Consider the following 16,331-nt stretch of genomic DNA (forward strand, 5'->3'; position numbering starts at 1 on the left):
CTGCAGAAATGCCAGTTTAACAAATTATATTCTTGTTTCGTGCAGGTGATTTGGTGACAGTCGGGGGATTAGAAGTAATAAGTTGTTGTGTTTGAGCTCTGGGGAGGAGAGAGGAGCGAGGAAATAGAGAGGCGCGGTGCGCGCAAGGGCTCCATCCATCAGGTGCGTCGCCTTGCCGCATCCTTCAGCAGGTTGACGTTTATTGTTATGAGTCTTGTCCTGGAGGCAGAACTGAGCGATTTCCCTTACATTCAAGAAAACAAAAATGTGCTTTTTGGTCTTGATTTAAGGTTACACTTTTAGAAAAAAAGGTTCTGGATAGAACCAAAAAGGGTTATATTGCTTGCTTCATTTATGGCGCCCCTAAAGGTTTTATTATAAAGAACCCTTCTGTAGGGGGTTCTTCTTCACTGAACTAAAATGGGCTCCATATTAGAACCATTGGGTTCCATATATATATATATGGTTCTATATGGAACCAATTTCGGTTCTATATAGAACCTTAAAGAGTGTCATATATGAACAAAGCATAGAACCCTTGTTGGTCCTTCCAGAACATTCTTTCTTTGAGTATATTGTTAGACATATACGGTTAGCAGGTTAGGGTAAAGGTTAGGATTTTTTATGACTTTGTGGCTGTGCCAGGTAATGGCCACTCTGTAAGCTGCCTCCAGAACAAGACCCATGACAAAAAAACGCTAACACGCGTCCTTCGCCCACATATCCAGGTAGCGCCTGCGGCCCGCCACCGCATCTCATGGTTCAATTAGCGCCGCTGCCCTATGCGAGGACTCGATTAGACCGTGAGTCATCCGAAAGAAATATAATTATGGTTCCAAATAAAATAATCAGCATTGAAGAGCGATTTCCTTAACGAGATGGATAGGCTGGATGTCACGGAGAGGCGCGCGTCTCATTAGGGCGATAATGAGACTTAGGGGCGATCCCGATAATTATCGAAATCTGTAAAATAAGGATCAAGCCAACCCTTAATGTCTGCCCAGTCAGGTTTTTTGTCTTGTATTATTAGACTGGAATTCATGTGTCTTGGATGCCTTAACTTCGAAAGAGTCTGAACTTATTCGGAAAGAAATAATAGGCCATGAGATTTGTTTGAACATTTAATCAATCATATTATTCATATTCAATGTTATTAACAGGCTTAACATGAGCACAACCTAATACATGTTTTGTCGGCTATAAAAACATATAACCTACATTGAACAACATCTTCAAGCATAGTTTAGTTTACCTTTGGGATAATAGTATTTATATAATCCATAGGTATTTCCTCTATCTGGTTGGTCTATGAGATAGGCCTACATTTTATGGTCCAGTAAAAATAAACAATTTGGACAATTCCATAGTGGAACATAAAAACTATATATGTTAACCCAAATAAAATATTTAACAATATAGTTTTTAAAAGTCTACACTTGTGGACCAAAATAATAAGTGATTTGATGCCCAACAACTACGCTTACTGGTCATTAGGCAAACAGTCTACGCCTATATGAAAAAAACCGACACTATTTTCACGCCGCTTCGAGACAGCTACGACCGGAAGTGATTTTTTTCGTAGCGTGTTAGATCTTACACAGAAGGTTAAGATAATTTGATGAAGATTAGGAAAAGAAATAGCGAAAATGCTCTCCAAACCTGCTACGAAAATCACCTTCTGGTCGTAGCTGTATCGTAGTGGCTGAAAATAGTGTGTCCAAGTGTACCCCATGCTTATACAGTGGATGTGACAGGCTATGTCCAGTTGGTGATGACAGTGCTGATGATGTCACTAGGCCGCATGGATGTTATTAACCAGCGGAGGTTGGTGTCCTGACACAGGCATCATGCCAAAACGGTCCATGCTGTCTGGGATCCTTGGGCCATCCTTACACCATTGAAGATGAAATTGAACATGGTTTATGGTTAACATAACACACGGTTTAAAATAAGGGGCTAGGGTTTAGGGTAGGGACAGCCCAAGCCTCCGATAGCACTAACCATGTCAAAAACAGTGCTACATTTCTCTCTCCATCCAACCCCACACAGACAATAGGATGGATGTTATGTAATAACGGTTTAGCTAGCTCTCCTCTTGTTAGGTTCTTTGGTTCTATAATTATGTTCACTGGTGACACCTTGCTTGTTATGAGAGAATACATACATACTAAATATTGTATCAGTTATCATAAAGAACAATCTATGCTCAAATCAACAAATTGAGGAACACTTCTAAATCACTTGATGCAAGACGCTAAAGTACAATAGCTTGAATACGAGATAAACAACAAAATTAGGCTTCATTTGCAGCTGTATGGTAGAAGCCTAGCAAATCCACCGTGGTAAGAACAGAAAGAAGTGTTCATTTGATGCTTGTGTGAGAGTGTGCACTCCAGAGAAGGATGTCAAGATCAGACGACACGTTGTTCTCAAACTGTAGAAATAAGTTTAAAAAAAAAAGTTTTTTATGTTTCAAAAAAAGAGGGAGAAAAAAAGTGCTGGACGATTCTGTTTGTCTCTGATTCCAAACCAGACGAACGGAATGGACATCTAAGTGACGCACTAGAGAGTGAGAGCATCATCCTTCAAGCATCACTGAATCCAATACGGTCCTGGCCTCTTTGTACTCCGCTGCTTCAGCCAAGTCCTCTTCCGTTTCCTGAAAAAACACACACAGCACATACAGGATATCAATACTAACCCCATCACATACACACAACTTTAAAATTACTAACCCTTCAAATAGCATAACACCAAATCTAACTTACAGTCCACAATCAACCCATAGTTAACCTAGCCATGAAAAGTCCACGGTCCAATCACGTGGCTATTCACCAAATGATCATACAAAACCTGTTTTTCTAACACGTCCCTTACAGGGTCCATTTAAATAAAAATGTTACATTAACAATCTGCATACGTTGATTCCACAGTGTAACATTTCTAGTCAGTGCAGAAGAGTGTGTGTCTGTGTGTGTTGTTGGATGTGTGAGAGAGTGTGTGTGTGTGGGTCACATCAGTGCTAATCGAGTGCTGCTGGGTTCCTATGGTGGCCCACCGCAGTGACAGAACTGCTAATGAACTGTAATGAGTGTGTGTGCGTGCGTGCGGGAAGGGGTTGAGGTGGGTGAGAGGGGATTTTGGTGTGAGGTGGAGAGGGACAAGTCGCTGTCACGTCTCCCCACCCTCCCTCAGAGGAGTCATCTGTGATTTCCTCTCTCCCTTCCGCCCTCTTTCTGCACGTGTGTCTCACCGAGGCCACGGCTGCCTGACTCCTGCTCTCTGCTAATTGTGAGGACCCTGAGACATGCGTGTGTGTGGAAGAAGGGTGTATGTTCCTTACTCTGGCTTCTTAGATGTGTCAGGATAGACAACACTACAGACAGTCACACGCACCTGCATGATGAGAGTGCCACTGAAAATCACACACTCCCGACACGGAAGCCCAAACTACTAACACCCGGATAAACCTGCAGCAACCAAGACCAAGGAGGATTGGCTCCACCTCCAGAGTCCGGTTCCTCTTAACGTTTCTCCCTTCCCAACAGTCCATCTTGGCCACTGTTGCCATAGGATTGCTCCCATGTGATTTTATAGGATTTTTCGTTTTTTCCCCTGAAAGAAAACAGAGCTGTTCTTACTAGTATCTGGGATAGGTCTGCGTGTGCTATGGTCAGACGCCTGTGACAGTCTGGAATCATCATCTTGGACTCCTGTAGCACCTCCAGCTGGAACCCAGAGACAGCACAACACATACTACTCATCAGCACCATCATCTACACCATTTATAAGCATATCAGTTGTGTGTGTTCGTTTTTCTTCGAGGGGTCCTCCAAGCAGAAGAACCATAGTACAAAAAAAGGTTTAGAAACACTGCTTTAGAACGTAATGTATTAAAAGGTTGAAAAACAACCCGTTACAGCTTCAGTAGCACCACTGTGTCGTTCCTGGCAATAGGCAATGTCTTGGTTTAGTATCCCACATACACTGTGTTAAGGTTCACGTCCCACAACAAGCTCTCTGCCTGTGGGACATTCTTTATTGAGTTATTGATCGGGCAGGGAGTTGGGCAGCAGCAGGGGTCCTCGCCTCGCTCTGCCTCCGGCACACCTGGGTGAGTGGAGAAGAGTAAAGCAGAGAGGTAGCAGCACGGTGATCAGGCATGGAGAGGTATTACTACGCCCAGGGCAGGTAGCACTACGGTGATCAGGCATGGAGAGGTATTACTACGCCCAGGGCAGGTAGCACTACGGTGATCAGGCATGGAGAGGTATTACTACGCCCAGGGTAGGTAGCACTACGGTGATCAGGCATGGAGAGGTATTGCTACGCCTGTGGGGAAGCGGAGTTAGAGCCAGAGGTTCAGGCAGAACTGAGTCTCTCAACAGGCAAAGCGAATGGGGAATTCCCCTGACTGGCATCCTAAAAAGCACAGAGGAGTCAGACACACTTCTAAGAAACTCCAGTGGTGAGGTGGAGAGACACACAGGCTGTGACACACACACACGGTGAGGTGGGAGAGTGGTACCAGTACTCAGTACCAGTACTCAGTACCAGTGCAGTGGAATGATCCCATCAGCAGCAGCAGGATAAAGACTACACTTAGAGGCCTATTGATTCTATTACAATGAAAACCTCTAATCTGTCCATCCATCCTGCCCTTCAACCTGACCATCTCCTACTATAATCCATCTGCTCTCCCAGTCCCACCACTAACCTACACCTGAGAGAGGCCTGTAATTTTCATCTATGACAGACAAATGAGGGGGGAAAAAATCACATTGAATGGATTTTTAATGAATTTATTTGCAAATTATGGTGGAAAATAAGTATTTGGTCAATAACAAAAGTTTATCTCAATACTTTGTTATATACCCTTTGTTGGCAATGACAGAGGTCAAACGTTTTCTTTAAGTCTTCACAAGGTTTTCACACACTGTTGCTGGTATTTTGGCCCATTCCTCCATGCAGATCTCCTCTAGAGCAGTGATGTTTTGGGGCTGTTGCTGGGCAACACAAATTTTCAACTCCCTCCAAAGATTTTCTATGGGGTTGAGATCTGGAGACTGGCTAGGCCACTCCAGGACCTTGAAATGCTTCTTACGAAGCCACTCCTTCATTGCCCGGGCGGTGTGTTTGGGATCATTGTCATGCTGAAAGACCCAGCCACGTTTCATCTTCAATGTCCTTGGTGATGGAAGGAGGTTTTCACTCAAAATCTCACGATACATGGCCCCATTCATTCTTTCCTTTACACGGATCAGTCGTCCTGGTCCCTTTGCAGAAAAACAGCCCCAAAGCATGATGTTTCCACCCCCATGCTTCACAGTAGGTATGGTGTTCTTTGGATGCAACTCAGCATTCTTTGTCCTCCAAACACGACGAGTTTAGTTTTTACCAAAAAGTTATATTTTGGTTTCATCTGACCATATGACATTCTCCCAATCTTCTTCTGGATCATCCAAATGCTCTCTAGCAAACTTCAGACGGGCCTGGACATGTACTGGCTTAAGCAGGGGGACACGTCTGGCACTGCAGGATTTGGGTCCCTGGCGGCGTAGTGTGTTACTGATGGTAGGCTTTGTTACTTTGGTCCCAGCTCTCTGCAGGTCATTCACTAGGTCCCCCCGTGTGGTTCTGGAATTTTTGCTCACCGTTCTTTGGATCATTTTGACCCCACGGGGTGAGATTTTACGTGGAGCCCCAGATCGAGGGAGATTATCAGTGGTCTCGTATGTCTTCCATTTCCTAATAATTGCTCCCACAGTTGATTTCTTCAAACCAAGCTGCTTACCTATTGCAGATTCAGTCTTCCCAGCCTGGTGCAGGTCTACAATTTTGTTTCTGGTGTCCTTTGACAGCTCTTTGGTCTTGGCCATAGTGGAGTTTGGATTGTGACTGTTTGAGGTTGTGGACAGGTCTCTTTTATACTGATAACAAGTTCAAACAGGTGCCATTAATACAGGTAACGAGTGAAGGACAGAGGAGCCTCTTAAAGAAGTTACAGGTCTGTGAGAGCCAGAAATCTTGCTTGTTTGTAGGTGACCAAATACTTATTTTCCACCATAATTTGCTAATAAATTCTTTAAAAATCCTACAATGTGATTTTCTGGATTTTTTTCCCTCATTTTGTCTGTCATAGTTGAAGTGTACCTACGATGAAAATTACAGACCTCTCATCTTTTTAAGTGGGAGAACTTGCACAATTGGTGGCTGACTAAATACTTTTTTGCCCCACTGTATACCCTATTCCCACAGGCCTCTGGTCAAAAGTAGTGCACTATATAAGAAATAGGACGCCATTTGGGACGCCCCCCTAGACCTAAAGCTCCCTCACCGACCCACACCAAATGAACAAACCTAACACTGGGTCAAACCAGAGAATTGTAATTCTGCAGCGGAGAAGAAAAACACAAGACGGCTGAAAAAGCGGCATTTATCTTACTCTGATTTCAGATGTACACGAGCTATCTAATGTGCATACTGCAAGAGTAGAACCAGTTGTCCATTGGGCATGAAATCATTGCAGATGATCCTCTCCACAAAGGTGTAAAATCCCTAGAATAGCTGAGATGAAAACAAAGGTTGAGGTAGGGCACACAGGGGACAGAGGTCACCCTGGGTCTTTATCTTCTAACAGCCTCTCATCCCTCACTCATTCTACTCTAAGCAGGGAAAATATAGGAGGGAACGAGGAAGAGGGAGGGAGCAGACGAGGATATGGGCCAGCGATCTCCTAGCGGCTGTAAATTACCAGCATGTGGCAGTAATTATCAAACTCCTCCAAAGTTACATAACGTCATTAAATCAGAAATGGTTTAATGACTAAATCACTAAACCCCCCCCCCCCCCCCCCCCCCCCAAGCCTAATTCTTCATAATGATACTACGCTGACCTCATTACAGTGAATGTAGGGCTACTGGCATCATCCGTTCTCTACTGTACTTCTCTTTTACAATAGGCGTGTTAAAACACATTAGAACGCTTCTACACATTTAGCCACGAAGGTTTACAAAGAAAAAGTTGAGGAAAAACACAACAGGTCATTTAGAATGCCAAATAAAACGGTACTAAAAGCACGCACCTCATCGGAGGACAAGATTATTTGTATGCGTTACTTCATCAGGCCCACTCTTTCCTGTGTAGTACCCAAGTGGGTAGCAACATTGTATTATCTTGTGTAATAACAAAAAATGGCTCCAAATCCATGAATATGCAATCACAAATCAGTTGCTAAATCATAATGAACTTAATACAACGTAGTTACAATAGTATGATATATATATATATAGTATAACTACGCAGCTTTAAAAGCAACTTCATGTAAAGTGTTTGTATATGTAGGCCTATGTAAAGCACGTTTTTACAACTTAATGTAAAGTGTTTGTATATGTAGGCCTATGTAAAGCATGTTTTTACAACTTCATGTAGGCTACTTATTCTGCTGAGTTGTCACCGACCTGTTTCTTGATGACATACTTGGCCTCTGAGTCGGCCTCTTCGTCGCAGGCCTCTGCTTTCAGTCGTTCAATCTTCTCCTCCTGCTGCCTGGTCTCCTTGATGTACATGACCTTCTCCTTCACCAGCCTGGGAAGACAATAACAGACAAGACACAGCACAGCGTAGTTACAAACATACAAAAACAAATCAACACACTGGGGAGCCAGGCCCAGCCAATCAGAATGAGCCCCCCCACACACACACACACACACAGAAGGGCTTTATTACAGACAGAAATACTCCTCAGGTTCATCAGCTGTCTGGGTGGCTGGTCTCAGATGATGGGAACACATGGTCTGCGATTGTGAGGCCGGTTGGACATACTGCCAAAACCTCTAAAACAACATTTTATAGTAGCCTTTTATTGTCCCCAGCACAAGGTGCACCTGTGTAATGATCATGCTGTTTAATCAGCTTCTTGATATGCCACCCCTGTCAGGTGGATGGATTATCTTGGCAATGGAGAAAGGCTCAATAACATTCTGACCACAAGGCTCGAGCTCGTCAACAAGCGTCCGCGTAGTCAGGCGTTAAAATAGAACTTAGTTCTATTTGTGATGCTTGACGCGCTACAAGTCCCGCTTCTCCCATCTCCTCATTGGATTTTAGGGGCATATACCCACGTGGGTGATTGAAAGATGAACTGAGGTCCACACTCCAGTCCAGTTGGTGGTGGTAATGCACCTTAAAGTTGGTTGCCAACCGCCATATAAAGTCCAAAGAAGAAGAAGAAACCTGAAGGAGAGATTACTACAAACAAACCCGGTTTACCATTTTATCTGTGGATTAATTGTCAGAGTAGAGGACCTTGTGCATTTCTGGTAAAATAACAACCCAATGTTTATATCCCAGGGCAAATTAACTAGCAACAGCAAGCTAGCTAGATACTGTTCCATACATGTTTAATGCTTTTCGACCTGTCCCCAAATTAATATAGTTGGTTCAGAGTTCGTTTTGATATTTCAACCTGTGTGTCCGGTGTGGGTGAACCCAAAACAATTTAAAAAATCAACATTCGCTCGATGACGTTAAAAACACAGAAAAAAAACAAACACCTAAAACCCAAAGGAATGAGGAGGAGTTCTCATTCAACTTACCACCAGGTAAAGTAATGGTCAAACAAACAACAAAAATAGGCCTGACCAATTTGTCCCATTGTTCTCAGATGTGTACAGCATGGGTATAATGTAACAATGTCATCTGTGTGTTGGTTATCTGTGGATCTACTACAGTACAGCGCCTTGCCTTCCTCCTCTGCCTGATCACCACGCTCTCCATTTAACTGCCACTTCTGGCAGGACACACACTCTACTGGCCCTTTCTACGATTAATTGATCATCAATTTAGTCCCTAATTTGGACCAAGTCATGTGGTAAATGGACCACTTTTCCTTGATTGTTAGTGAAAATGGGTTTGAGTACATTGATACATTTTGATTATTTATCAATTACGGGCCAAATGGAACTAAATCTATTAAATAAATTCAGATCCTGATTGGCATAATGGAGTTTGAAAATATCACTATTGATAATGATTCCTGACTAATAGTCTTTTTCCGGCTGCAGCTTTGCTTGTCGGGATGACGACGCGGAATTCATTTTTCATAAAATCAGCTGTGTGCGTTGGTTCGTGTGTGTGAGTGATCCTTCATTAATCAGGCACATTACCCAGAAACACCCTCTCCCTCAGTGTTGCCGTGGCGCCTTGCTTAGCCGAGGAAGCCAACGGCACTCTGTCATATTTTATGTCAATTACCGCTCATTTTAATACGTTTCCATCAAGACGCTGTTTAAACGGGCGGCATATGCAACAAGGAACAGCAGAGGAGCGCTCCTCCTCTCCTCTCGCTCAGGCTTTACACAGTAAGGACGTCACCTCTGAGGTTATTTGGGGGGAGAGAAGGCAGCAACAAGAGAGAGGGGAAGAGAGGAAGGAAAAGAAAGGGGGATTGAAATTATTTGAATAAAACTGAAGGACAGTCTAATAACTAAATGTCCACCCCCACCCCGTCAATCCTCCTCTTCCTCTCATCCAGTCCCGATGTTCATTTCTTATTTCTCTCCGGCAGGGTCTTGGAAACGCTGGCTGGCTGTGTGTGTGTGTGTGTGTGTGTGTGTGTGTGTGTGTGTGTGTGTGTGTGTGTGTGTGTGTGTGTGTGTGTGTGTGTGTGTGTGTGTGTGCGTGTGTGTGTGAATGAGGGGTGGGGTCGTCGTGGCTGGTTTTAAATAGACCTGCCACCCAGGACTTAATGGAAAAGGCATCTCTCTGGAAAATAAGGAAAAAAAGGGAATTAGAGATCCGACACACATTCGGCCGCCTCCTCCTCCTCCTCCGGCAGCACTGCATTTTTGAGCACCGGCCTAGCCCTATGCCAAGGCCCGAATGACAAAGCCAAATTACTGTTGTCATTTTATTAAGGGCATCCGCCTCGCTAGGGCAGAGAGGAGGCACTGACTGGAATGTACAACGCCACAAAGCCAATGGAACAGGCCTTACTGGGAGAGAGCGGACAGGGAGCTGCTAGGCTTTTAATAACACATAAGGAATGAGAGAGGGGGAGAAAGAGAGAGTGAGAATGAAAGAGAGGGAGGGGGACATGAGAGAAAGAGGGAAAGACAGAAAGACAGAAGGACATAGTAGGGTACAGAATTACACGAGAAACAGACAAAAAGAGAGAAAAGGCCGTCTGTTCCATCTGACCTTGAACAGAGGCTGCAGGTTCCAATGCCAAGGTCATGCTACAGGCCCCAGCTGCTGAATGGGTAATGGATCTCTCCTTACTTAATTTGCCTCAGTGAAATATACCATTCCTAGGACAGCCGATGATGAAGTCAACCTATTCCGAATGGGGCCGCATGGGAAGGAATGAGAATAGAGACGTTTTAGAATGGAAATGAAGCCATTCTAGAATGGAGATGCGTTTGAACCAACTTGATAAAGCACCACCTCTCATTACACCGGCGGGCCTGCAGTTTCCCCACTGCATCAGACACCCTGTCTGTGACGTCACCCTCTGAGGGAGAAGTCTCAGCCGCCAGCGCCATTACCCACAATCATCAGGGAGCCCGTTAGTAATGTGACCCTAATCAAAACACAATCGATAGCACATTTACACAAAGGGCCACGGAGGGAGCGAACCTGGAGGTGATGAGAGAGGGAGAGAGCAACAGCAACAAAAATCCTCGCCATGCTTAGGCCGACTATTCTATTTATGGATGTATATATGGATGATGTCCAGTGTTGTGATGGAATCTCTCGATGAATAGAAGCTCTTGAACAGCTTTCAGGAGAACATGTATTAAAATATGACATTCTTGTTCTGTCCTTCCAAAATAAATAACAGATTGTGGTCAGATGTTGGAGTGTAGCAACAGAATGCCCTGTCAGGGAAAACATCAGTCACTTGCAGCAAGGGCCTAATTGTGCAACTCTAAGCTCAAACTGATTGCCTTGTCAACAAAAAAGAACCTGGCTCAGATGAGAATGAGCTTGCAGAAAATCAGCTGCAGTGCATCAAATGCCTGCATTGAGGCTTATGTTTACAATTGCACAGTCACTGACCATAAACAGGCCTTTAGCCTACATTCACTTGAAAAATTAGCTAGCAAAGCCTGGTCTATTGGCTCTGATGAGTGCATCGCTCGCACCTCAGACAGAGACGACAATAGAAAACTGCTTATTGCGCACCAGCCAAGAGAATGCCAAAGTTGATTTTTTGTTGTTTTATTCGCAACAAAAGGCCTGAGCAAGATTTACATAGAAAATAATAAGATACATTAAAACAATTAAAAAAGTAGGCCAACAGTACATGAGGGGTTGTCATAACATCCGATTTGCATCCTTCATAAATTGTCGAGAAGAGAATGCAAACGTACGTTGCATGCTAGCTTGTATGCTAGCCGCTTTACTTTACTAGGCAACACAACCGGGATGACTTGCTAACGTGACACACGCACTTACTATAAATGGTTAAAACATTGTATAAAAAGGCGAAAATGTCATTCAACAACATACAATGTATATTTAAATATGTTATGGTGTACAGGTTCCTATGTCCTTGCTACTGCCTTATTTTGATTGACAATGCATGCACCTCCCTAAAGTACCGGTGTATAGTTAAATCTATACCGGCGAAGTGTTCTCGACGCCCAGCCCGACTTCTGTCTCGATCCGTAGGTCTCCACGGCCTAGTGGGTGTAGCATGTTAGACAGTTAGCAAGCTAACTAGCTAGCCTGCTATCTTTTACGATTGTATTAGTTAAAAAACTGCACTTACCGCTTAACAACGCCAGTCTTGATTTTAATCTGTCGTATTCTTGGATCTGCCATGTTAACTGATATTCTTAAACGACACAATAAAGTACTAGTTTACTGAAATACTGTGAAACGGTTGCTATCCAACACAGCACAACAATATCGCTCATGAGATCCTGGGCATGCGCACTGTGTACCGCGGGAGAGGAGGTGGGCATTTTTGGGCAGATGTCCCTCTTGGATTTAGGCCTAATTCCAGGAATTTGGAATAGAGAGGCTAAGAATTTGATCTGTCTAGCGAGTCGACGATACGAGATCTAGTGAAATAATGTCATACAAGAGGAAATTCAATCGATAAATGTTGGATTCAAATCCTACATGATTGGATATGTGTATGCTAAATCAAAGTTTCGACTGATTTCCCCTGGTTCAGTCATGTCAGATCATTATAACAACGGATGGGGTGGGAAGGGAGAAAGGAAGGACGGATGCATTCATAACATTTCTTAATAGGTTAATGTGTGTTCACTTAAAGTAGTAGCCTAGACTTGCTCATTTATAGGCTACTCTCAAATTGCAGATTTTTTTATATATATTTTTTAACTGAGTTTTGGGTTTTACTATCCTTGTGGGGTCCAGAAGTCCTCACAAAGATAGTAAAACAAGAAAGTAAACATTTTTCCGGTTCCCACAAGGAAAATGTCTATTTTTTGGTTTTGGGGTTAGGTTTAGTGTTACAATTCAATCAAATCTAATTTTATTTGTCACATGCGCCTAATACAACAGGTACAACAACAACGTTACCGCGAAATACTTACTTACAAGCCCTTAATTAGGGTTAGAATACGGGTTAGGGTTAGGGTTACATTTAAGGTTAGGTTAAGGCCTAGGCTTAGGTGTTAGGGCTTTTGTGTGTGTGTGTGGTGTGTGTGTGCTGTACATGTGTTGAGGCTGAGCATTTCAGCATCATGGACGGCGATTTTTAAAACCCATCTATATAACGTTAGTATGGAGATGCAATAGCGAAACCTTAAACTGCTGAATTATTACGCATTGCGCATGGGTTGCTTCCATGTTGCCTCATGAGCTTTGTTCAAAGGCATTTTGTCTAAGTACATTTTGTGATGTAAATGTTTATATGTGTAATGTAAATTATTGTAACAACGAATTCGCCTTAACTGTATAGATTCTAGATTCTACAGCCGAGATGTTCAAAGCCCTCAGTCTGAGAACCTTAAAAGTCAAGATACACCAAACATTTATTTGTCTGCGCAGCTAGTTGATTAGTTGGGGCATAAACAAATGGTGGTGTGTCTTCCAAAACAGCCCATTAGATTCCATTTGAATCTCTGTGTCCTCGTCTGCTATTGATTTGTGGTATCCATGAAAAATCATTTAATTTCATAGCATTCCTCAAGGTCCCCTTGACTTGCATCACAAATGCAAGCACGTCAGCAAATCTTGTATCATAGCCTCTATACAGTCGCAATGCGTGCCTTTTTGCCGTTTAAGATCTATAGGCCACACATTTCAAACGTATATATAATTGAATAGCTGCATTGTCTATATTTCACCAACAGCAGCCAGAAGTTCTAGCGTAACGTATATTACAATGGATCAATTCTCCAAACCCTTCAATGCAATCTGTTATCGCAATGTATGTTCTGCTATTTGTTTAATTGTTTAACAGTTGCAGAGAAGTCACTCAAATATACCCCCTGCATGTTTTAACCCATTGTATCATTTTTTTGACACAGAATATAAGTCAAATCATTTGAGGACGTGCAAGAACAGTATCATCAATGCAAAATCTGTTCTGATAACTCTTCATTGTTTTACGGTATCCATTCGAAGGCTCGTGATAATTATCATGATAAATTATAATAAGAATTTACAATTTATATTACTACAACTGCTAGGCTTTATTTGCTATAAAACTATCGTCGTTTCGTGAAAGCATTAAAAAAACGAAATTATGCGAGGTTACTACAAATAATAACGTAACAATAGCACTGTTAGCCTACATAGTAATAAGTACATTCGCAAAACGTCGTTATAGACAACAGGCCTGAAGTCTTTATAATCACAATTGTTATTGTTGTAGCCTAATACAATCGCAATCAAAACCACTGGTATAATTAGATTATTACAAATGATTGTGGTCAAAAACAATCCACGATTCAGAGGAAACAAAATTAGGTTGTGCCTCAATCCCTCCATCATGTCCACTTCCACCGGTTGGACAGGTTTACATGTGGTGAGAGAGAGAGAGAGAGAGAGGGAGAGAGAGAGAGAGAGAGAGAGAGAGAGAGAGAGAGAGAGAGAGAGAGAGAGAGAGAGAGAGAGAGAGACAGAAATAATTATAGTCTTATTAGGAAATCTTTATCTAATGTAATAAATAAATAAAATCAGCCATGATTAACTTCTGTTCCAGCAGACTACAGAGGTTAGAAGCCAGCGAAAAAAACTGTATCCATTCCCTCTTCCTCTGTAACGACCTAATGATGTAAGATTTTAGATTTGTCATGCCTTAATGCGATTCATTATTTTCAAAAGTGACTCCAAAAAGCCAGAGATATTACCTTGTCGAATACATTTTTCCTCCCTTGCACTTGACACGTTTTGGGAGATTTCAAAAATGGACAAGAGACAAATGGAACGCGCGCGAGCGATCGCACGTGCACGCACGTGTAGGTGACGGTGGTTATTACCTGAGGCCTGCAGCATGCTTGGTACATGGTTCCAATAAGCGACAACAACAAAAAAAACAGGGAAAGCTCTAGAAAAAAGGTCAAAAGGTCGAATAGCCAGGCCTTACAGTAGGCCTAATCTATTCAAACTGCAAGGAGCGAAGAGAAAAAAATCCGTTGGCGGTTTTCCCTCTAGCTCCATGACCGTTGATTATTGGTATTTTCCGAGTTTTCCAAACTAATAAGTGGCACTATCAAGCATTTGGAAGCGCTGGGAGACTACAGACGGGCTGCTAAACTTAATTGATATTGAGCGAGGCGCTGGTAGGCGCGGAAGGGGGCCACTGCTGGGTAATTTGCAGTTTAATCAGCGTTTGTAATGAGAGTGGCTGATTAGCACGGGGTGGAAATAAAAGAGAGTTACAAGGAACGTCTGTCAGAGTCCGGTGATAATTCAGGACTAATTGTAATGATTAGAGCAAACTGGATGACTTTGGAGTTTTCTAATGCGTTGTGTGTGCAGTGCGGTGTGTGTGTGTGTGTTTAGCCATCAAGATTTATGTGAAGTAAAGCAACAAAAAAAAGAAAAGCTAGACCTACTTATTCACCCCCACACGCATTGGTCTAGCCTACAGCATTGACATGATGTGATATTAAAAAATAAATACCGAACCATACATTTTTCTGTAGCTCTACAAACCCCTGACATTGGAATGCACAATGTTTGTCAGATACAGTACATTGGCCTAATCTTGCGGTGTTACTGCCAATCATTTCAGCACCTCGGACAGCGGTTTTTACAAACGTGCAGGTATGCAGCCTCCTGCACTGCAACCAATACCCTGCTGCATTATTATGGGATGGGATGTTGGGTAGGCCTAGGCCTAAAGATAAGCCTGCTCTTACTTTGGTGTTTGTAACAGGAAATATATTTTATTATTTTATACGTTTATATTGATGCGGTGTGTGTGTTTGTGTGTGTGTTCTCGTCCTCGTTTGCTAGCGCGGGGGCACGTATTCGGTAAGGGGAACTACTAGACTGAATCACGGAGATCTGATTATCAAACAAAGCAGCTAATTTATCTGAAAAATCGTTGATGGAGTCCGCGGTGACTGAGGGTGCCTCGGAATACCTCAGGAATAGCAAATGTGAAATTAGTGAGATTGTGTGTATGAACGTGGAAGGCCAATTAGCGAGAGAGAGGGACAGAGAGGAAGAGAGAGAGAGAGAGAGAGCGAAGGGAAGGGGACGAGCAAATCAGCTGTATGCACGCGCACATGACGCATCTGCCCGTGGAGCCGCGAGGACACTGGCACCTGCTGTTGTTTATCTCTTTCGCTCTCGATGTCCCTCCTCCCCTCTCTTCTCCCCGTCTACTGCTCTATCTCCCTCTCTCTCCTTCTAATTCCCTCTCTATCTACTTCAGAGTAAGTAAAGTTGGAGATATGACAGGTGAATAAACATACATTTCATGACCCGCAGCCACGAAAATAAAAAAAAGTGTTAATTTGAATATCAACCACCATCTGTTTAAAAGACAAACACATAATAATGATAGCCTACCTATTTAAATACAACTGTGAGCTACATTATAGCCTATCTTTAGAATATAATCACTCCATCGAATTAAAATGCAGGCCACGGCTTTCTCTTCATACTCCCCTTGTTAACGACAAAGAAGCATGGGTGACCTGTTTCATCTGGGCGTTTGTCTTCCATGCTTCTCTAAGTGACCTTCTCTTTCTTCCCCTCTCCCCGGCCTGCCTCCCTCCCTCCACAGCGGCCTGATAGTGAGAGCCAACTGCCTGGCTGGCTGCTGGGCTGACTGGAACCCGATCGATTCTCCCAGCAAGAGGTTATCTATACGCGGTATTTTAATGTCAGGG

The 16,331-nt window shown here is 43.0% G+C and overlaps 1 protein-coding gene across 1 annotated transcript; it reads right to left on the reverse strand.

Annotated features, from left to right (window-relative positions):
* Positions 1 to 1,108: 1,108 nt before the first annotated feature.
* LOC109873809 (tubulin-specific chaperone A-like) lies at positions 1,109 to 12,105 on the reverse strand. Its single transcript, XM_020465530.2, has 4 exons — positions 11,777 to 12,105; positions 7,461 to 7,587; positions 3,642 to 3,728; positions 1,109 to 2,659 (listed from the first exon to the last, which is right to left on the reverse strand). Exons 1-4 carry the CDS (start codon positions 11,827 to 11,829, stop codon positions 2,579 to 2,581), a joined length of 348 nt encoding a protein of 115 aa, XP_020321119.1. The 5' UTR covers positions 11,830 to 12,105; the 3' UTR covers positions 1,109 to 2,578.
* Positions 12,106 to 16,331: the final 4,226 nt, after the last annotated feature.

Source organism: Oncorhynchus kisutch, linkage group LG29 (genome assembly GCF_002021735.2).
Source record: "Oncorhynchus kisutch isolate 150728-3 linkage group LG29, Okis_V2, whole genome shotgun sequence".
NCBI classification, from domain to species: Eukaryota; Metazoa; Chordata; class Actinopteri; order Salmoniformes; family Salmonidae; genus Oncorhynchus; species Oncorhynchus kisutch.